Here is a 22609-nt window from a genome sequence, read left to right on the forward strand (position 1 = left end):
AAGGTAGTATTAGCAACCTTATTGGGTATATCAATACAAATAGCTGTACTAATGAGATTAAGCATCAGAAACCAATGGCGATGTGAATCTAGGCACTGGGGCTAAAATATGGATAGGGATTCAACACATTGAACCTATCAATAAAACCAAACAGACTCTACTAAAAGCTTTATTGCTAGTTGGCATTAAAGGATTAATTTGAAAGGGGTTTTTATCTTTTCTCATCTCACTTTATAACATGGTCTGTCTTAAAACTTCAGTCTGTCTTGCGCATAGGTATTAAGAGTGTTTCTATTTGCTGAATAATCATCAAAACTTCTGGCAGGCCACTCTGCTTTGCCTTGCTGTAACCAGAGGTCCCTTTGGTTGACGGAATTCAGCATTGGGGATGGACCGGGTTTGTACCACTGCTCTTTTTTTACGTCTGGTATTCTGAACACGGAGTTACATTAGTTGAGTCACCTCTAGATCATCATTTCTCCTCTCAAGATACACCGGTTGGACGCCATTGCTTTGCCCATGCAGATTATTTTAAGCCTCCTGGCATAATTCCAGGATCCCATTTTTCTCACATGAAAAGCATTAAATGTTCATGATTACAGTACTCTCTTACCATTTCAGTAATCTCCAACTGTCTCCATTCCATTTTGAGGGTGTTCCTTATTTATGCTTTTATTGCTGGTAGGGAAAAAAGCTCTGTGTTGTGATCTTTCTTCTGATGGGATTCTACGTATGCTAAAGCTTTGAAAGATGCATCCGCTGCTTTGTTTTACTAAGAATCTTTTTCAAAGTAAAAAAAGAATTGACCTAAAGGACTACCTTTCATCAACAGGGGTGAAATCCTTCCCTGGATAGGAAAGTCATTGAAGGCTTAAGTGGGAATTAAGGATACATAGGTATAATGTGGGCCTTCTTATTGCAGTGAATTGTGGTTTGATCATTCTCATGAAGAGAAATCAAAAGAAATTAACATTTGCTGCCACAAAACAACCTTTCATGACTTTTAATATTTCAAATTTCCAATGCTAAAGCAGCTGTTCCTGATTCCCTGCTCTCTGAAAAATAGGTAACATAATTAAAAAGTGATAATGGTATGTCCTGTTTCCTTTTTCTTTATGTATTACTTTAATTTTCCCACATGATTTCTATGAGGTTACAAAAAAAAGAAAATATACACATCCTCATTTTTTCAAATGACAGCAAAAGGATGTTAATTTTGCTTTAAAGTGGATAAGTAAATCATCTGTAGTTAAGACCTCAAAAATAAACAAGCATTTGTAACCGTGTTACTTCCTTACGTGCTTCTGTCACGATGCAGCCTATAATTTCATAATCACCTACTGTTTGCTGGCAAACATCTTGAGGAATGTTTTAGAGAGTTGTAAAAACTTTTGTTAGCGTCATTTTTCATAACATCCTAGCTGTAAAACCAAGCTGTCGTCGTACCGAGAGCCTGGTACAACGACGTCGAAGAATACCTAGAAATGGTGAGGCAGCAGGATACACTAGTCCTTGTAGGCATTCTGTGCAGAGGGGTCTTTCATCAGCTTAATTGTTTCACAACCAAATCTACTTACAAACTGTTTCAAAGATCTATTTATTAATCTTTCCATTCATTTAATTCGGTTTTAACCAGTTTAGATGAATCTCAATGTATCTGGTTTTAGTTAAAACCAAAGCAGTCATACAATCTCTAACATGCATTAAGCTTTTTAAAGTGGCTTAAAACCATTGCTTTTTAAAAAATAGATGCAAATTTCTTATGCAGACAATGGCTACGATAGTGAATAAGATACTAGTGTTACTCTGCTTCTTAATGAAATAAATGGTATAACGGATGAAGCCGAAACACATGCTTTAGGAGCAGAGTTAAGGTTTCAGTGTATATTTTCATACGATCTACTATTTTTCCCAAGTGGAGTCACAGAACGGCATTGTCATCCTCAATACCATTTGTGCTGGGACAGGGAAACAACAGGGGTTTCTTATGGGGTTTTCTGACTCAAGATTCTTTCAACCTTAATTCCAGTTTTATGTGTTTTACCTCGTAATAGTACGGTACTTACAGAGATTACAAGGGTGCTGGGATGCTTAATTCAAGTTTGCAGAATACCTTGCAAATGAAAGCCAGTGTGTACAATAAGCACTAAATGTTATTGTTTCAGGGCTTAAAGCAGACAGAGCTTGAGACAATGATAGCTTTGAAGAACCCACTTAATATAAACACTAGATAAGAGTGAATTGCACAGTTAAGGAATGGTCTCCTTCATTACTCCGTGGGTGTATTTGCAGCTAGAGAGAAGCACAATTTAAAATCAGTTGTAACCAGAAATGCCAGATTGCCTAGGGATAACAGGGGCAGGCAAAGGGGCACTCCCTGCCTCCGACAGCTTCCCCAAGGCCACCCCATGTAGCGGGCAGAAATGGCAAGTGCTGTTTCGTGCTCCGTGCACTGACTGCCTGGAACATGATGGTGAGCAGCAGCAGCCTGGGAGGGCTCCCTGCCTGTGCGTAATGCCCTCGCAAGGGCTCCCAGAGGCACCATGCTGCTGGCAAACCTAACATTTTTCTACACGGCAACAAGGGACTGGCCTCAAGCCCTCTCCCCAACCTCACCAGACTCTTCAGGGTGCAGGTCTGGGTCTTTTTTCAGAGGCTGTCACAGTAGGAACCTGCAGCCTCTGAAGTGCAGGACTGTGATTGTGCCAGCTCTGCAAGCAGAGGCAAGCGCACCATGTACTTATGCTCTGATTGGCCCCATCACAGGACTTCTCTCCTAAACATCCAAAACAACCTGCAGATTATTGTAAAAACTGATCTGTTTGTACCTGCTGATTTGTTGCTTTGACTCTGTGAAATCGATGAAAATGATTACAACAGGAGCCCAGTGTGCCCTGCTTACCAAAACCTTTGCTGTGATGCAAAAGGCCCTGATTACCTGCTTTTGCCTCAATAAGCCACGCAAAGACTGGAACATAGCAGCAGGACTTGGGTCTTGTCACTTTCCAGGCTTTATTTTTGCCGCTACTCCCAACAATGAAGCCTCTAGCCTTGTTGAGTCCAGTTTGCATTGGCCAGGGTTTGCAGTGTGCACGGATGGGGGTCTCAGAAGTGCTTGAGGGACTTTGGATGGAGCGTGCAGCCAGTGAGACTTCTCTACTAAGTTCTTCAGCTATTTTGAGGAGCCTTCCAGTACATATTTTCTTCCTCTTTTCCTATCCCATATGCTTTTGACACATATTTTAGACAAAGTCCTTCGAACATCAACACTGGAAGATGTCAAAAAGAAAAGGAAATCACTTCACCCATCTAAAATACTGTCAGATGATCTTGTCCACAAAAGTTTCTGTCAATTCACAGATCACTAAATTCAGCAGTTCAAGGTGCAGTAGTAGTTTTGAGGAGCTTCAACTACATGTTTTATCCTTGGTAGAAGATAAAACATCCCTGGTAGAGACCCTCTACTGTGCAAGCTTTGTATGTGTATTAATTTTTTAATGCAGATTAAGTTCCAAAGTTATCCAGTAATTTATCTAAGAGTGACCATCCTGGTCCTCCAAATCTCTGACCACTTGTTCTGGCATTTTTACCACTGTAAAAGTCAACAAAAGCTGCTGCTCCTGCTAACTTCTGAACAGAATCATAGCCTAAGTATGTATATTGTGCATGCTACAAAGTAATGCTCATGACAGAGAGATTTAACCTACATATACATATAGAAATTGGACTATACATGGGGAAAAGAAAGTGCTATTAACTCAATTTTCCAAGTGCAGCAGGATTCGTCCAGCCTTTTACATCAAGGAGAGCCTTGGAGCAGGCCCACCAGCCTCTGGGTCTAGCACCAAGCCCCACTCTGCCACCTTGCTGAATTTTTTTCCTGCATGAGTGGCTGATTCTCCAGGGGAATCTGTGTTGTTTGCGCAGGGAGCCCTGGAGGAAGAAGGAGGATGTTTGCACCTGACACACACTTCTGGCCAGGGCTATTCCCCAGGCGCCAGGGTGAGAGGTTGGTAATATGGAGAACATCTTTCCTCTACACCTACCAGGAGAAGGAGGGCATGTGCGTTACTGAAGACAACAGGAGGCAAAGGGCCACTCTGGGCAGTGGCTGTGCCTACACGGGCCCGGTGTGATAATGTTCTGCACACCCTGGTTCTGACTCCAGGGATCAATGCTGGACGCCCGATGAGGAGCACCTCAGCTCATAGAATCATAGAATAGTTTGGGTTGGAAGAGACCTTGAAAGCTCATCTAGTCCAACCTCCCCTGCAATGATCAGGGACATCTTCAACTAGATCAGGTTGCTCAGAGCCCCGTCCAACCTGAACTTTAATGTTTCCAGGGATGAGACATCTACCACCTCTCTGGGCAACCTGTGACAGTGTTTCACCGCCCTCATGGTAAAGAAATTCTTCCTGATATCTAGTCTAAATCTGCCCTCTATTAGTTTAAAGCCATTACTCCTTGTCCTGTCACAACAGGCCCTGCTAAAAAGTTTGTCCCCGTCTGTCCTGTAGGTCTTCTTTATGTACTGAAAGGCCACAATGAAGTTTCCCTGAAGCCTTCTCTTCTCCAGGCTGAACAACCCCAACTCTCTCAGTCTGTCTTCACAGGAGAGGTGCTCCAGCCCTCTGATCGTTTTTGCAGCCCTCCTCTGGACCCACTCCAACAGGTTTTTACTGTGCTGAGGGCTCCAGAGCTGGGTGCAGTACTCCAGGTGGGGTCTCACCAGAGCAAAGGGGCAGAATCACCTCCCTCAGCCTGCTGGCCACGCTTCTTTTGATGCAGCCCAGGATGCAGTTGGCTTTCTGCGCTGTGAGCACACATTGTCTGCTCATGTCCTGCTTTTTGTCCACCAGTATCCCCAAGTCCTTCTCAGCAGGGCTTCAGTAGATAGAATCCAAATGTGACTTGTTAGAAGAAAGATGATAGCCGGTTGGCTAACCTTCTCGCTACCACCAACATTAAAACTGGAAAACCTAACCCTGGGTTGTCTATATATTTGCGGAAAATATTTTAGATGATCAGAGATGACCTTTCTGGAACAGCAATGTCTTCTTAATGTGAAGGTATTAAAAGGTCATGTGGAGTATTTATGTTTCCAAGAAACATGGGGTAGGGAAGAGGAGCCTTGTGCATGCTTGACTCATCCTCATACGTAGATGGCCAAGAAACAGAAATGTGGTAACACGGTCAGATTTGGAGATAGAGACGTAACCGAGGAGATGGTCTAAGAAAAAGTGTCGGGGCAGCCTAGCTGGAATAATAGCACTGCCAGGAAGTCACCTCTGAATTCTCCCTCAACTTGTGTTATTATAGCAAGTAGAGAGGCACAGCACTGATCAAAATCTCTGTGCAAGGTGCCATACAAACATGTAAGAAATAAAGCTTTGCTCCAAGGAGCACAAGGCCAGACACACACACCCACACACCCACACACACACACCCTAGTTTGAGGCATTTCAGGACTGAGTACAGCAGCCTGGGCTCCATCTCTAGGCAATATAGAAAGTCACTTCCAGAGGATGCTTCACATCTCAGGTCTGCTGCTGTGCCCCATGCTGTTGTCTTTGTCTTTTCCGCTGACTGTAGCAAGAGTGTCAGGCAGATGCCCTCATCTTGTTGACCCCTTAGTTAAATCCCCAAGGTTAATTGTGATGCACCTGGACCTTATACAATGAAAAGCAGCAGGGGACAACTACAGCTGATAGATAACTGACACATAAGGAAAGAGCAAACTTTTGTTTCTATCTTTTCTAAAACACAATGGAACATCCCTTTCTGTATATCACTGCTTTTGTGGTCAGTACCTAGCATTCACATGTAAATACAAATGGTTCACATGTTTTCTTGATTTATAAAGCCTGTATTGAGAGACATAAATGGTAAGGATTTTGATGGACCAAAAAAGAAGCTCCAAAATAAAGAACAAGAATCCCACTTAGGTAACTTTTAGATGTGAGTCTGAATAGTGTATTTTATCACCCAGTCTGACTATCATTCTGGCCTCTGTAACAAGCCAGATAACTGCAGCCACTCTCCCCTGTTTTGAGCCCATTATCTTGTATTTGGCTGAAGCATATCATTCAGAAAAGCATCCTTTCTTGATCTTAAGACTTCAAGAGATGAAGACAGGAATTTCCATAGCACTGTATCCCAGCAGTGAGCCACCAGCTCATGAGAAGTTGTTCTTTTTTATCTGACTTCAGTTTGCCTTTTTGTCCTATCCATTGGCTCATGATAAAAGAAGTTACTGGTTTTCATCTTTTTCTATTCTTGATAAGTGACAACATTTTCCACTGAGACCTATTTGGAGATTTTGTATACTCAGACTCCTGTTAAGCGTGAACAACCGTGATTTTTTCAGTCATCTCTTGTGAATCCTGTTGAAGGTGTTCAGTAGAGGCCTTTTACCTTGGGACACTTGACAGTTGGCTACGAGTAAATTTTCTAGAAGTCATGTTAGAGGCTTTTTCCCCCCTATGAAGATACTTGTGCAGATCAAGCATAGTACTTCTTAGCCTAACAGGGCTGATCTCTGTAAATATCTGTGATCTCTTTTTGCTCCTTTTTTCACCTTCTCAGAATTTCCAGCAGTTTTGAAGAAGTGTGGACAAAGAAACAGGCTACTCCAGCATTGGCCTCACCAATTTTACTGTGCTCCTTACTTCTCCGTTTTCAAATACACAGGTCTTAGAAGGTCTTTCTTAGAGCAAGGTCTTTCGGCCACAGCACGATGCAACATTATTTTCAGTTGCTTTGCCTGTTGCAGTTTTGGCCAAATGGGCCAATGGCCGGCGACAGATGCTCCCCCACAACCTCTCGTACACGGGGAGGAGGGGGAGAGATAAAGAGAGATTTACGAGTTCAGAAGAAACTAAACTACTTTAATGAAGTATTAATAATAAAATAAAATAATGAAATAGATACAGTATATACAAAACCGTATTAAGCTCCCAGAATGACGTCACTGGCAGGCACTAGGGAAGTCCCAGACTGGACTCAGTGACGAGTGGGAACTGGGTTCCACAGATGGAGTCAGGAACACATGGATTGGGATCAAAGGCAGATGAATAGACAGGGTCCTCCTCGGACGTCAGCCATTGAAGGAAGAGAGAGCTGACCCTTTGATCCCTCAGCTTTTATACCAAGCATGGGGCAGATGTGATGGAATACCCTGTTGGTCAATTTTTGGTCACCTGTCCTGTCCACTTCTCCCTGCAGGTGAGACCCCTCTGCGCTTTTCCACTTCCAACCCTCCAATGGGGCAAATAACAAAATTATCTGACCTTGGTTGTTACAGCAATAAGTACAGGCAAGAGCCTCTGTGTATACCGTTCCTTGGCACAAGCTGTAAACATTGGTCTTATCACTCTGAATGAACCATTTTAGACACAACATGCTGTTAATTTCAGAGAGTTAGAAGAGGCCTAGCTAAGAAATAAAATTACTGAACAGAAAGTTGGTTCTGTTTTACCTCAAACCAGGACATTTACCTCTGGTGATGTCTAACTCCTTTCAAGGCCCAGTGTCCCACTCTACCAGGAATATATAGTATTCTTCATTTGTGGACATGAGTTTGTCTGTGTTCAACTCTGTACGCCTCTGTACTCTTAGTTCTCTTCAGGCATCACATTGTGCCACTGTGCACTTTCTAGAATATGAACCATCAAGATTTAACATCTTTCTGTCAATTCAGATCTAGGAGGCACACGATGCAGCCTGAGAACAGATGGTTGAATTCACATACAATGAAGCACGCAGTGCTACACTGGTTTCTTAATCTCATTCAGAATAAATGACTTGTATATGAATAGATTCCCCAAGTTGTCAGAGCATCATAAACAAAATTGTTTGCTAATTGCGCTCAGCCACATCCATGCAAAGTTGTCCAGGAAGGATTTACAGGCCGTTTCGCCTTGCAGAACCTCTCTGTGCTACAGCAGGGAAAAAGGAAGGAGAGCCGCTGCCTTAATGCTCAGCTCCACAGTCTGACGTCCCAGCCTGGCTTTGTTTTCACCTCTAAATTGAGCACATTTCATCTCATATCATTAGGAAAGCTCAAGTGCAAAACTTATTGGAGCTATGCTTTGTAGTGCTGCATTTGACAGCAATTTAACTTCTAATACTTTAATTCTGACTTTCTTCTTTCGATGGTCTTTTCTTACCCTCTCTCTTTTCACACTGACCAAGAAGTTTCTTGCAGTAGCACAGAACAGAAGCTTGCTTTCTTCTTGTTATTGTTGGCAGCCTTCACAGGTACATTAGCCAAAGGCGTTCTGGTAGCACCTTAAACCTTAACCCAGAGCACAAGGTGTTTACTTCAAGTAATACCCACCCATAACATTTGCACAGAGCACACAGGCACTACTGTGTTGCCCACAAGTTCACAAAGCTTCAAATACTCAATCAGTTGGCTGAACAAGCTGAGCTAAAATTATCAATTCACATCCACCAGTGAATCTTCACTGTAGATGGACAAAAGTGCTCTTTGTGCGAGCCCTTGGGTTCCGAGGAACCATGTAAGTCTTTATGGTACACCCAGTCCTCTTAAACTGACTTTGGGAGTATGGAAGACTGGAACTAAGACCAAATTAGGCCAAACCGATGACCTGTCTGTCCAGGTCATCACCTTCTGCCCAGGGTGTGAACCAGGACTACTGATGTACCTATCAGAAATCTTCCAGCCCCACACAAAATAAGAAACTTAATTTGTATAGTTTAAAAAAAACCTAGATTTTTTCCTCCCACAGATCTTGCTTTGATGACCTCCTTACATTTCGCAGCGTATTTTTGCCTGGAATAAAGGAATGTTTATATTAGAAGATTACATGCATTTGTGGCAAAGATATTTCAGTACTGCTAAATATTTACCGTTACGGTATTTTTGTCTTCTCCAAACCGCAGATGTTTTCCTTAGTAAACGTGTCTGTCTGTAGCTTTGGGCATTTTTTTTTTGTCTGCTCCTTTCTCCATATTAATACAATCATCTGCCAAAAACAAGGTAAAGACCCTGACCAGTGTCTTGGTCTTTATTTTCAACAGCCTTTCTTTTAGCTTCTTGAAATGTTTCCAGAGTAATCTTAAGGCCACTACCATTGCTTTGTTAGCAGCCTGCAGAATTAACGTGCTTGTTACGATCTCCGAAAATGTCGGCTATGTGCACTTTTTCATTATTATCTGAAATCATGCAGAGATCTGGACCTTGAAGTATCCTAGGTCTTTTCCTTTCCTCTTTCTCCTCCCCCCACTCCCAAGAGGCAGCTATTCATCTTCATTAGCCACTTCTGTTAGCTTGCTGCCAACTGAGACCAGAAAACTAGCTGCATCAGTCTTGCATGGCAATTCAGGAATTAGAATCCACAGTCCTTGGGTGCAGGAGGTTAATGCACTAATAAAGATTGTACCTTGATTAACCACATCATCTCAGCTTGCCCAGGCAAAGCTGGTTTTCAGACAGTTTGTCATATCATACGGCCCAATGCATTCATCTGAAAACATAGCTTCTTAGCTATGAACAGATATTCAGATATTCATCACTGCAACTAAGGGAGAAATTTTTGTCCTTTTTTTTTTTTTCATTTCAGTGAAGAATATTTAATATTTTTAAGGAAACCCTCTAAATTCTGTTCTATGATTTACCTTCATGTAAAGGTACACTTTCTTCTTTTCCTGACAGAGATAAATCTTTCTATCTGAAATGCTGGTACGAGAGAGCATGGTAGGGGTTATGCCCTAGTTAACACTTGCTCTTAGAATCTGACATTTCTCTTGGATATCTATAGCTTCTTCTGGGCTTATCAGCACATTTGGTCCCACAAAATGAATAAAAATTTGCAAGGCTCTTTGTTAAAGAATTATAATCATACAATAAAGTACCTAAATAAGTCAGTTTGGTAAGTAAGTAGCTACAGCATTCTTTTACATTTATCTGTCCTAGATTGTTGAATCTTGACTAAGTGTTGCAGGTTATTTGCAGGATGGTTCCACTAAAGCAGAGATAACGTATTCCAAACAGAAACTTATTGCACTGGCATTTGTGATTTGCTGGAGAGTGAATTGATCCACAGATCACGTTGCAAATGTTCATGATTTGGAATGGTTTAGTCCTGTAGATACCAAACATCTGGAGATTTAATGCTGAACACATTCTTTAATGCTGCAGTCTGCAGAATCTCTGACGTTCTCCCTTTCCAAGGGCCTAATTTCTCTTTTTTTTCCTTCCTTCTCCCCAGCCCACAGGCATGCGTGCACACACACACACATGCGCAAACACACACACACACAGAGTCCTGTTTCTATCAAGTAATTTCAGCTGATGCCCATCCGTGCAGGTCTGAAGAACCAAGCACAGCGCAAATGACACAGTCGCAAGCTACACGATTACCTTTATTTCTTTCCTTAGAACAAAAAAAAAATTCCTTGACAAGCACTCTCCCCTGGATCGTCATATATCTTCGGATGTTACACTGATGAAGCCTATTGAAAGGAATTCATATTACAGAAAGTAAGGAGGCATTTGAAGGGTCTTGGGACTGGAGCCAAAGGGGAAATGTGGTAGAATGTGTTTTGCAGCAGATTGCTAAGACAAAAGTGACTCCTTGAAATCATTTTAGCAGGAGTAGGGGAGACAGAAGAACTACTGACGGAGGTTCAGTGCTGAACTGGCACCCAGCTCAGAGAAAATGGTGTCCTTACGGCTATTTCAGCTCCATGACAGGGAGCTCATAGTAGTTCCCTTATTTCATCCTTCAGCTAGTGGGTGGGTGAAACCATGTTCGTCACTTATCTCAGTGTAGACGTTTAGAAAGCATCTTGCATCATATGTGACATAAATGTCACATAAATTACTATAAAATTATAAAAACTATAAATTAAAACCTGCCCAAATAAGTGGATGGAAAGGAAATAAATCAGGAAACAACAGAAGCTGGAAAATGGTAAGCTATTTTGTTGGGTCGTGGTGGTTCTGAATAACCTATTACTAAAAGGATAATGAAATAAAAGCTGCTCACATGCAAAGAGGGAAATTACCAAGTGCTCAAAGGAAACTACAGGGCTTATGAGGAAGAAGAAGAAGAGTTAAGTAGATGTAGTTTGGATAAGTGACATTGTAAAAAACAAAAGGAAACAGCTTTATCTTTCCATTTTACAGATGTATGTTTGAGGTTTGGGTTAGAAAAGTTGCAACAATAACAGATACTAGAGGAATCAATTTTGAAAAAAGAAAATTTGCTTTTCACATTGTGAGAGCCTTATCACAGTGAAATGCTGTCAGCTTCAACATAGTCACCAAAAGTTTCAGTGTCAGACTCTTTGCTTTGGATGTTTGACACTAAAATCATAGCCATGTTGTTAGCTAGTGGCAGTGTAGCTTCGCTGAACTGAAAGGGATCTTTGCCAACTGACAGCAGTTAAAAAGAGAGTCTCCTGTGTTAAAAAAAAAAATAACCTATTTTATGAAGACAGAGAGTAACTGGATTAGAGGTTCTCAAACTGTGTACTGTGATCACTTGCTAAAGGGTCTTGGAAAGCTCTGTGTTAGCTTTGTGTTGCCTTGACTTCCAGCTGAATAAACATATCTAATGCTTCCCTAAAATCTGCATTTAAGAGTAGGTAACTATAAAGAGAGAGACGCTGCGGTCCCCGTGAGCTAACCAGCAGAGTATTTCCAAAGGAAAACTGTGACTCATCAATCTCCTGTAATTCCTGCGACATGTCAGTAGAGCAGTGGATGAAGTTGAGCCAGTTAAAATAATTTTCAAGAGGTGTTTGACAGGGTCCTTTATGAGATGCTACAAACATTTCTTAAATCATCATCTGTGGAGGGACAAAATGTTATGAATCAAAAATCAGCTAGGTGAGCACAAGCAAAGAGAAGGATTAAACGGTCAATTTTCTTAATGGCCCTATGATAAGTTCTGGGTTTGGCAGCGAACGAACAGCAAAATAATACATGTGGCTAGACTTCAAATCTAGGTGGTACTGGTCTCCCTGCTTTTTATTAATTATGGTTTTTCTGAATCAGTTCGACCATTCCTGGTATCATGTGCCACACAGCAAGACTGATGGCACTAGATAAATAGCATTGCCTTAAGTCTAGAGTGAATACTATTATTCACCTCTGCATGGTACTTTTCCTGAAAAATTGCCTACAAGCTAGGGTTAAAAGCCCCAAACAAAACACTGCCAAGCAGTCATTAATCCACAAGAAACGTCTCGTTACTTAATTGTTGCTGCGGAAACTGAATTTGGAGCAAGGATACACAATACTATAGATTTCTTTATTTGAAGGCTTTCCCTTCAGTAAGAAGAAAAGCCAAGTTGGCAGGTTGACTAAGATTAACTAGGCTTGGACTTTTATAGCTTGTAAAACTGGACGTTTACATATAACTGCTGAAAACGGATTTACTATAGGCAGAGATGAGTGCAGTTGTAGGGCTACAATATGCGTGTGAATGAGATGTGCCACCACCACACAGATGTCGCTTTGAAACAACATAGAGGCAGCCCTCACAAGGAGAAACGTGTGTTAAAAAAAGAGAGGGTCTCAGAGGCACCCCTCAGTCTTGTGCATCTGCCGGCAGGAGGAGGAGAGCAGTCGTCACCGTCTCAAAGAAGCTGTCCTGCAGTTGGGCACACGTGCTTATCCACATGTATTTTTAAGCAGTCTAGTCCGGTCTTCATTCTTTGATCCAGAAATCTTTGTTTTCCCCACTTCTGGACCCCAAATGGCTTCTCAGTGATTCCTTTAATTAACATTGTTCAGGACTTTAAGGTTAGCTTAATCAAGTTTGGAGAAAGATCTAAATTGGTTTTAAATTAGACCATTATCTTGTAGTGGCTGGAACATTTTCTGGTGCAAGGTGTTCTGGACATATTTTTTTGTTCAATTTATGCTTTAAAAAATCCCTGTTTTTTTCTCTCTCTAATTTCAAAAATCTTTTTTGTCAATCAATGTTCTAACACCAGTTTGAAGCTGCAGAGGATCTTAAGTACATTTAAATTTTCATCAATCCATTTAAAGCATTGTTTTCAGTCCAGTGGGTACTTTATGCCAATATTGCCAATCCCAAACTCCAAGGACAGGCAAGTTAGCGAAGCGGAAAAGAGAAGCTGTGCATGAAAGTTTGTTTTAACAGTAAGAGTTGAGTCCTTTCTAATTGGTTAGTTAGTTGCCTTTTGGGCCTGCATTTTCAAACATTTCACACCATGTACTAAAAAAAAGATCTTGATAGAATAGTATGTCACCACTAGTGCTTTTCGTCTGTCTCAAATATCTTCAGACAGAGCCTAAAATCACGAGAACTGGTGCACAGGGACATGTTCTGGATTTGTTTCTGCCTGATCTTGCAAAGTGTTGACATTTGCTGGACACCTAAATCCTTTCTCCTGATTTTTGAGATTCTGTTCTTGGCAGCCAGAAGGAGGTTGTGCACATAGTTTAGTGTTTCTCTTTTCAAAAAATATTTTATTACATTTAAATCTTACCACTCCTTAGTGGTGACAACCTATAGTTTGGGGCATTTTTCGTGCTAGTTTTCTGATTTTTTGTTTCTAATTTGATTTCATTTTATAATTGTCTGAATTAGGGTAGTGATAAATACACCACATGATCACAACTTAAAATATTATTCTAGTAAATTCACATTCAGATATTCACGATAATGGCAATTATTAACCCTGGCAAATATCAGTAGTCTTACTAAATCTTTGTGTCAGAAAGGGTTACGTCAAATTTAAATTATGTAGAAAGCTTTATTATATACCACAACTCAAAGTAAAAAAGGAGAAGAGAAGCTAGCTGGGGAAAAAAAAAAGACCATTAAGGCCATTTTTCATTGAAGTGTGGATGAGAAATAATCTTGGGGAAAAGAAGAAATGAAAGATTTTGACATGTCAAAAAAAAAGGTCACCCTTATTTTTAATCAGCCCTCTGGTCCTTTCCCTGGATGAAGGTATCATTGTCAGACTCGGGCAGGCAAGGTGGGAGGGAAGGGCTCTGCTGCCGTAACAGATTGGTTTCTGCATGGCATATAGCAGACTTCTCAGAAGATGTTTCCCTGAAGGTGACAGTGGGGGTCAGCCGCTGTGTAGCCTGCAGGAGCTGCTTCTTGGGCAAATGGAAATCATAAGTACTGAATAGCATATTTCATAAGTAGGATAAGTTTAGGTCAAAGCCACCAGACGTTCCCAGTCTGGCTGCCCCGATTCTTCAATTGACAGAGATAACGTAAAGCATTGCCCTTCAAAAGGAAGGGCCACATAGTTCCTTCCTGTGCATACTTTTGAGCTCAGCACCTCAACTCATAGGGAAAACACTTTCTTTGTTTGGGAGCAGTGTTTTACTGGTGGAAACACCTTTATTCTATATGCACAACACACATTTTCTAGAAAGTAAGCAAATGGTCATGTAAGGGAAAAGCAGAGAAAAGCAGGTGAGAAAGTGATATATTTTAGACCACAGCCTTAGGGTTAAATGTCCACCTTGCAGATCTCCTTGTCGTCAATTTATTGTCATAAACCTTTACTGTTGGAATATTTCTCAATACGTAATTCCTTAATCTTTAGAAAACAACAGCACATGTGTGAGGTACTTGTAGCAAACAGCATTATGGTTGCCTGTGTTTTTTGTTGCCTGAGTTTAAAAAACTTACTGTATATCAAAAATTCCTATATACTGCTATTGCTGGCACTTACCGGATAAGGAAGTCATAAGATGAACAGTCTGCCTCAAAGAACTGAAAAGCTAAGCAATTCTGATCCCAAAACTGCAAACCAGATGATGCTCTGATTAGAGGCCCACACGTAGATTACAGAAGTATAATAAATCGTGTAACTTTTTAGCCTCAAATAAAATAAAAGAATGTAGTTTTTATTAGGAAATAAACTGTTTATCAAGAATGCTTTAAAGGTGACATTTATTACTAATAAACTGTGTTGAAAGAGCTGATCCTTTCATTGGCAGACGTGCTGGAGACTTTCCTCTATGGAAAAAATGCCCCAGCTCAGTCTGTGCCGGGTCAGGAAGCACTTCCATCAGCACTAACGAAGGATGGGCATGAGACTCACCCGCACCTTTTTTCAAACCAGAACATTGTCTTTTCTCTTTAAAGAGGAATGAGTCATGGAAATATAACTCCAGTATTATTTTGGGACTGATCGTGGATCTCAGCACGACTCCTTGGAATATCACTGAGAAACAATTCCACAGTCAGCTAATGGCATCAAAACCCAGCAAAGCATCTGCCAGGCAAACCCTTAATAGTGTCAGCGAGCCCCCTGCTTAGGCAGGATGTTATTTGCTTTTCAGCTCTTGAAACTTACGGGCTGACTCTTCAGGGTTGTCACGCTCCGCGTTACTTCTCATATTAATTCTGTTAAGTTACTGTGTACCAAATATTATGGCTGTTGGTGCTGAACATGTCAAAAAACATGTCCATCCTTTAACAGCCCGCACTAGAGAGGAATATAAAGCCTCTGTCTTAAAAAACTTCTCATCTGAAGTGTTTAATTTACACCTCCCCAAAAGCAACCTTGCTTTGGAGACCAACTCATTCGGGCTTGAATGAGAACAGTATTGAAGGTGTGTCCACCTGCTACCTGAAGCTGTGTCAAGGATGACTGCATACAAGTCTGGTCAAGCTACATATGTCTCTTAGCTATTAAAAAAAAGTCCTTCAAAACAACACAGGGAGGAGCCAAAGGTGGAGTGGGGCACACTTTGTTTAGGGCTTGCCACACGTCTGTGTCCTGCAAGGCACAAACACCTTGCAGTTAGCAAACTTATTCAACTCCTTTACAATGACAAAGGCAATTTGAGGAATTAACCATTAAGCAAGTGTTAAGCATTTATCATTCTGATCTTGTCTATGAAATCTATGTCGTGATTAGTGCATAGTGTGTACCCCATGACTTGATCACGAACTGAAATTTCTGGGGTTTTTTGTAAAAAAAGTTCTTCTGTTAGTCGCACCAGCCGGAATACACGGCATGATTAAAATGTGGTTGCAGGTTGTCAGAGAAATCAAACTTCTTGCACTTAAGATGCATTAACTATTCAAGAAAATGAAATGGTGCTTAAGAACTGCTCTCACGAGTCTGTGATAAAAATCAATGTAGCTCATGTATTGTCTAGATTATATGTAAACTGGGCATTTCCTAGAAGCTGCAGTAACTTAAATATTCCACTACCCAGGCACTCTTGCTACTGATATACTATCACTGTCTCCTATTCCATTGACTTTCTAAACACAATTTGCTGTACAATATTGTTTTTCAGGAGATGACCCATTCATGGCCTCCACCACTGTCAGCTATTCACACACCAGGGAAGGCAGAACAAAGCAAGTTTCCCTTCCCAAACAAGGTAAGACATGCAACATCATGCCTCCGTCTCCTCAAAATATGTCCTGCATGAGCCCTGACTAAGCGTGTGAGGTCTCTGGCCTGAGGCTAATGCTGTGCTGATGACCTTCATGTGTGTGGCAGTATCCTCTGCCTTTTCCTTGCTTACAGCCTCTGCAGGGCTACGTGGTCTTGTTTGTGTATCTCCTGGCAGCAGCACTGATGCTGCTGTGTAGGTCATGTGTTCCTCACCGCAAGGCACAACCGCAGGTGTCCCTGGTGGTATGTCCAGATGTGGTGCCTTCTGCGCGCACCTGCCGAGGCTCCTGACTGAAACCTCAGGGCATATACAGCTGCTGCGTGTCAAGAACCTCCCACTCGTATCCATTGCTCCTGCTTCCTTTGGCTTCGCTAGCCGAGATTTTTGTTGAAACAAGTGAGGTCTGAGGTGTGGAGTGGTTGGAAGCTGTGGAGTGGGCATATATCCCCTGCCACCAATCTGGCTTTCACGGGCAGCTTTTCTGGAGAGGCAGGCAGCCATGATGCCCAGAGGGGATGCAGAAGTATTTGCCAGGGAAGCATTTGGTCCCTGAAGGGACCAAGGCCACTGGTCCTGCTGATGGTCCCTTGAAACCAGCTCCACTATTCTGTGTGTATCCTCGGGAGGATGCACTGCAGCATGGTAAAGCTCATCAGCACGAGCTTGGGGGAAACACGTTATTTATACTTGCTAAGTCAGGAGGGAATGAAATCAGCTATCCTATGCAAAAACCAATAAAAATTTCATGTTGCATCACCATATACTGTTTATATGCCACAAGCATATTTCATGAAGTGTTCAAGCTTGAAAGATGGTATTAATGCTTTTTATAACTTTTCTCCAGTTAAAGCCAACTCCTTTGGTAACTTTTAAGTCCATTCTGCAAAATTATTATAACCACAAAGCCCAGAAACCTTCAAGATTTGCCTACAGTAAAACAGCTTCTCCGTGGATGAGAGCGTCTTGATTTTGAAGTACCAGGGATGTAAACCAGAACATCTCTGGCATGTTATGAAAGAAAAAGAAGGAAATAACTCACTGTCTGTTTGCTCGTTGAAGGCAGGTGCAGATTGAAGATGGTAAGGTGGGCTAGAGGCTTGTTACGTTAGAGTAAGTCCGGTAGGAGAGAGATGGATCAGCATCTTACAAGCAGGTGAAGCGCCCAGATACAAAATGACAAAAACAAAGTGGCGCTCGCAGCTCTGCGGTTTCTGCCATAATTATCAGCACGTGATGTGCTTGCGTGGCACACGTGCAGACGTGCATGGGCAAGGTATGCACCTGTCAGCGTATCTGTGAGGCCATCACGGATGCACTTCCTCACCACTAAATGTATTGTGATAAATACAGGAATAGGAGAACCACAGACCATAGGGCAAAGATCTGTGAATAATGGTTGATATTGACTTTCTCATCTTCTCTCTGCCTGTTCATCCATCTCTCTGGGAAATATTCTGATAGTTTGAGCTGCAGAGCCATTTCAGAGATCTACCATTCATTTTTAAAGAGCCTTTCCTAGGTGTTTTCCTTTTCTCTTACCAAAGTAGAATTTCCATTTTATTTAAGCTTAGGACGGACAAGATTCCATCTTCTAATATGTGAGCATGCTTTTGTACATATAATAACATCACAACTGTATTGTGGTCTGGGTGGTCTACACGATCAGAAATTAGAATGCTTTGTGTGAGATGGGGAAGAAGTACCTAACAAAACTCACCAGACTCCTGGAAAAATTCCTGGCCATAGATCATGTTAATTTTAGACACCACCTCTTTTTTGAAATATTTTAAAATAATTAAAAGCTAATTCTGTGGCTTACTCTTAATCTGTACAGTCACAGACTTTAGAAGGCATCTGCTTTTCAAGCTCCAAAAGGCAAAGAACAGTTTTGTAATTTTTCAAACATGTTTTTGAAACATTCATAAGCTAGCTACTGCTTTTCACAAAGTGTGGTCTAAAATCTTTATTGGATCTCATAAAGGATGTCTCCATAACTCTTAGGAAGCTTTCCCATAGGTAAGCTATGTAGCTGTCCCAACTTGTTAAAACCTAAGGACTACACCAAACTGGTGTGGACCGCACAATATTCAGATCAATGGGCCTGTCAGTTAACTAGTGGCCAAGGCCAGCAAAGAGGCTAAAAGGCTAAATTCAGGGCATCAGCTTCATCTCTTAGTTCCAAGCGATGCACGGTGCTGTGAATTCATTTTCAGTCTTTATGGCAGCGTTGAGAGATCAGTTCAGTTCAGTTCATTTGCAATGACTCTTCCAGCCAGAGAAGCGAGTAGGCTGCAATTCCTTTTTAACAGAAGATAATTCCCAAGTGTAAGGATACTCATCCTGTTGGGAATGAAAAAAAGAGAAGCTTGTAGGACTCCTGCCCTGTTGCAAGGATGCAAATCATCCTTGCTTTTCTGTCTATAAAAACTGAGTGTCAGCATCATTAGTTCCCATACATGCCACACTGCTTTTAACCTGCAACTCAAGTAATTAGTGATCTGACAGCTTGAAACTTGAAATTTATTAATTAGGCTATTACAGTTGCAAAGGCCACAGCAACTATAGCTAGACTTGTTGTGAAATCAGTCTAGTAATAAACGCTAATTAACTGAGGTTTATATATCACAAATATAAAAGAACTGTATATTTGAAACTGCGCGTTTGGATGTGTCCCTCTATATAACTATATGCTTGGTGGATGAATGTGCACCTGCTGTACCTGGATATGAAATCAGACCTCATTAACATGGGAAATGTGCATTGATACACAAGAATCGAAGGAAAGTCTGGGTCAGGTTTGACACGTGCGGCACTGCCCAGTAGGTTTCCCAACACAGCGCTGCTGGGAGAGCACATTTAGGGAGCTATCCTTTGTGTAATAGAGGGCATAAAGTTGCATTTCATCCTTAACTTTGAATTTTCTTTCTCTGTGGAATTAATTTGTACTCTTGAGTTTACTAGGAAGGGGCAATGACAGTCTCTTTATTTCTTGTTTTTCAAAGCTTAAGGATAATTGAATCAGCGTGTGATGTGACAGGCTGTGTGTGCTTTCCTTTCTCCTATCTCTGTCACACTTTGTTACGTACAAATGATCAGGCATTATTTGATTGTAATTTTATTAAAACATCTTAATAAATAAACTTTAAATGAATAATTAAATTTGGTAAATAAGAGCTCACTTGATGCTTGTGCGAATGAGCTTTCATGTTCAGGCACTAATTCTCTACTTTTGAGTGGGAAAAAAAATGCTGTTAATTCTGCTGCCTGCTTTGCTCTCTTTCTTCATTTTTACTGTGATTTCATGTCTTGAAAGTTTGATCAGGTGTTTGATTTCTAGTTATGTGTATGTGATATTATGGGATCAGACATCATTTTCTTATTTGAGAATTAATCTATCCCCTCCAGGAGAACTGGTGTCTTGTCACAAAGCTATTGGGTGATTATTCTCAGCAGAAGCTAAGTTATCATAATGGTGTTGTTCTTAAGTGCTCAATTCATTTACTCTTTGCCTTCTTGTTGATTTTAACAAGCTGGAGCAAATGCACTAGAAAACAATCACCAGAAGTGAAGACTTCACCTTTGGTTTTTAAGTTACATAAAGTCGTACTTTTTTCCTACCTGAGTGGGAGAATTCTCCATCTTGCTATGAGATTTTTGTATTAGCCTTTATTATTAAGAATAATTCATTGAGAATCAAGACACTTATTTTAAAGAATTAAAGGAGTTAAAAGGAAAAGTGAAAATGTTATAGCTCACATGTTTTGCTGATGGCAAATTTGAGACTATGCAGAGCCAATGGCAGAGGTAGGATACTGTGCCAGGCAGTTAAAGGGGAGGGTGCATTCTTCCTGAGGTTGATGAAAATGCAAAAGAGTGAGCGAGATCCTTGTTTGGTAGTTTCAAACACTTTTACAAACCCGAGGGTATTTCCATCAAGATTATTATATTCCCCTAAACTTCTCTAGGTACATAAATTCACTATTCTGGAAACTGAACATGCTCTAATAATGTACTTTTATTAGCAGCCTGATTGGCTACTAGAATAGCGTTCAAATTCAAGTGTGTATGGCACTACATCACCACTGCAAGCTGATCTTGACTTCTTAAGATTATATTCAGACACCAGAAAAAAGCAGCCTTTAATATCCCTTCATCAAAAGCATTCACAAAAAGCTGAGGCAATTTGTCAAAAGTAGACAATTTCAAATTATTGAAATTGTTGTCATCGTGTGAAACACGGTAGGGTTTGCCCAAAAATTTGATGTCTCACATTTCAGGTGTGTAGGATGGCAGTGAATGGCAGACAAGTGTTATAGCATAAAAACTACAGATCAAAGCCATGCAGTCTGGAGACCCTTGACTCCAGAGCAAAATGGTGCAGGTTGAGGGGATTTGACTAGCCGAGCCCTTGAGACCCTACTGCCTGTGGTCCAGCCAACCTCCGTTTAGAGATGCCAAGAAACTCTTGAGGCCCTGAGCCCCTGATATGTCCTTCTGAGTGACTCAGCAGTAAGATCAGCTCCTCTGTGTCGGAGCATCTTTGAGCTCCCTGGGGACTTGCAATTCCTTTCTTGATGAGCTGTGCATTTGGCTCATCACTCAGCCTCTGTGGACCAGGGATCTGGTCCAGCACCCAGTTCCTCACCAAAAATGACCGTGTGTGTTAGTCATTGGGTGGGTGCCTGGCCTCTCCCAGCAGTTGCAGCTGCAGCATGTATGCAAGGTGGGATTCCTGTGCGTGTCTGGATTATTCAGAAGCGGAGTTACCTACAGGGTACCTTCCCTGCTGTCATCCGTAGTAAAGTGTTCTTTTTCTCCCTAATTAACATCTTTTTGTTATAGTTTATATTTGTATTTCCCTTCTATTTATAGGCTTCTTTTATATTTTTATAAATGCAAATAAATTCTGTGAGTAAAATATGTGAACATTTACACGTGAGGAAAGAATGGACTGATTTATTACACGGTATTCACAGATATTGCAGTTGTGATACAAGGTTGACCTTGTAATCTCAGGGACCCAGAACTGAAGTCTGTATTTCCATTCTCTGGTGCTGTCAATATCAACACATGAAAAGGAAAGGCCAGTTGTGCTACTACCTCAGGAATCCAACGGTCCATGAAACAATATTGGTCTTCCCTCTGTCTTCTCATCTAAACTTGTAGAAGATAATAGACGAGTTTTGGCTGATCAATAAATGAATAGTGAGCGGGAGAGTCGTAATAGCTATACAAGGAATTGCACCATTAAAGGGTTGTGAAATAAGTTTACAAGCCTTAGAATTAATGGATTTTCAAGGAAATATTGGATTTATTCTTGTAATTGAAAATTACTTTGAAACCGAATGAACAATTAACAGTGCTGTTTGTATGGTTAAGGTAATGTTCAAGCAAGTATTGCAGCTAAAAATTGCCGTAAAAATAACACACCGTACCTTTTTTTCTATTATTACTGTAGGAGTCGCAACAGGGATCTACAGGACACAGCAATACAAGTAAGTACCAACTCATTTTCTGGCTGCATTGGGTGGAGGGGATGACAATGACGATGAAAAACAAGTGACTGATAGAGTAAGGAACCAGTAGCAGACTGGGAGAGCACAGAGCCTCAGCAGGCAGCACTCAGCTATGGCCAAATGTGGAGAACTGAACTGAAGACTGACCATCAAAATGTCAGCTCTTTTGGTGGACTGGGAAGAACAAAAAGGATTCATTTCATTATGGCCATTTCATTATGTAGAAGAGAAAGACTGAAAGGGCAAAGAAGTGGCTTTTTTGGAAAGCCAGAAAAGAGCTGACCTAGTTGCACGTCCAGATCCAAACTGCCAGAAAATTCTGCGGGAAGACTTGTTATAATTTATTTTTCATTTTGTGGCTGTTGCACGGTAATAAACTACATGAATCCTGCCAAACTAACACCAGATAATGTCTCAAAGACCATATGGCCGTGGGTCTTCTTGGCTAGCAGCGTGGGCAGGGGAGCGATGTGCGCTTGTGTGGCTCCTGGTTGGGGCTTTTCAGTGGACTCTAATTTACAAATCATGGTTCAGATCAGCAGCACTTTAATTACATTTAGTTACGGTAAAAAAACTTAGCAGCTGTATTGAAAGGAAAGATTGAATTGTTCTGCGAAACAAAATATTAATCCTCTCCCCTGACACCTCTGACTGTTGTTAGTGTTGTCTTGCATATTAAAAATACATGATCCTATCCTGCTCT

General features: G+C 41.1%; 1 protein-coding gene across 1 annotated transcript in view; it reads left to right on the plus strand.

The window, feature by feature from the left end:
- Positions 1-22609, plus strand: part of AFF3 (ALF transcription elongation factor 3) — a 327221-nt gene that overhangs the window by 178040 nt on the left and 126572 nt on the right. The window contains exons 5-6 of the mRNA XM_054190585.1: positions 16286-16372; positions 21849-21885. Coding sequence (XP_054046560.1) covers positions 16286-16372; positions 21849-21885 — 124 coding nt within the window. The remainder of the gene's footprint in view (positions 1-16285; positions 16373-21848; positions 21886-22609) is intronic.

This window comes from Rissa tridactyla, chromosome 1 (genome assembly GCF_028500815.1).
Source record: "Rissa tridactyla isolate bRisTri1 chromosome 1, bRisTri1.patW.cur.20221130, whole genome shotgun sequence".
Lineage (NCBI taxonomy): Eukaryota > Metazoa > Chordata > Aves > Charadriiformes > Laridae > Rissa > Rissa tridactyla.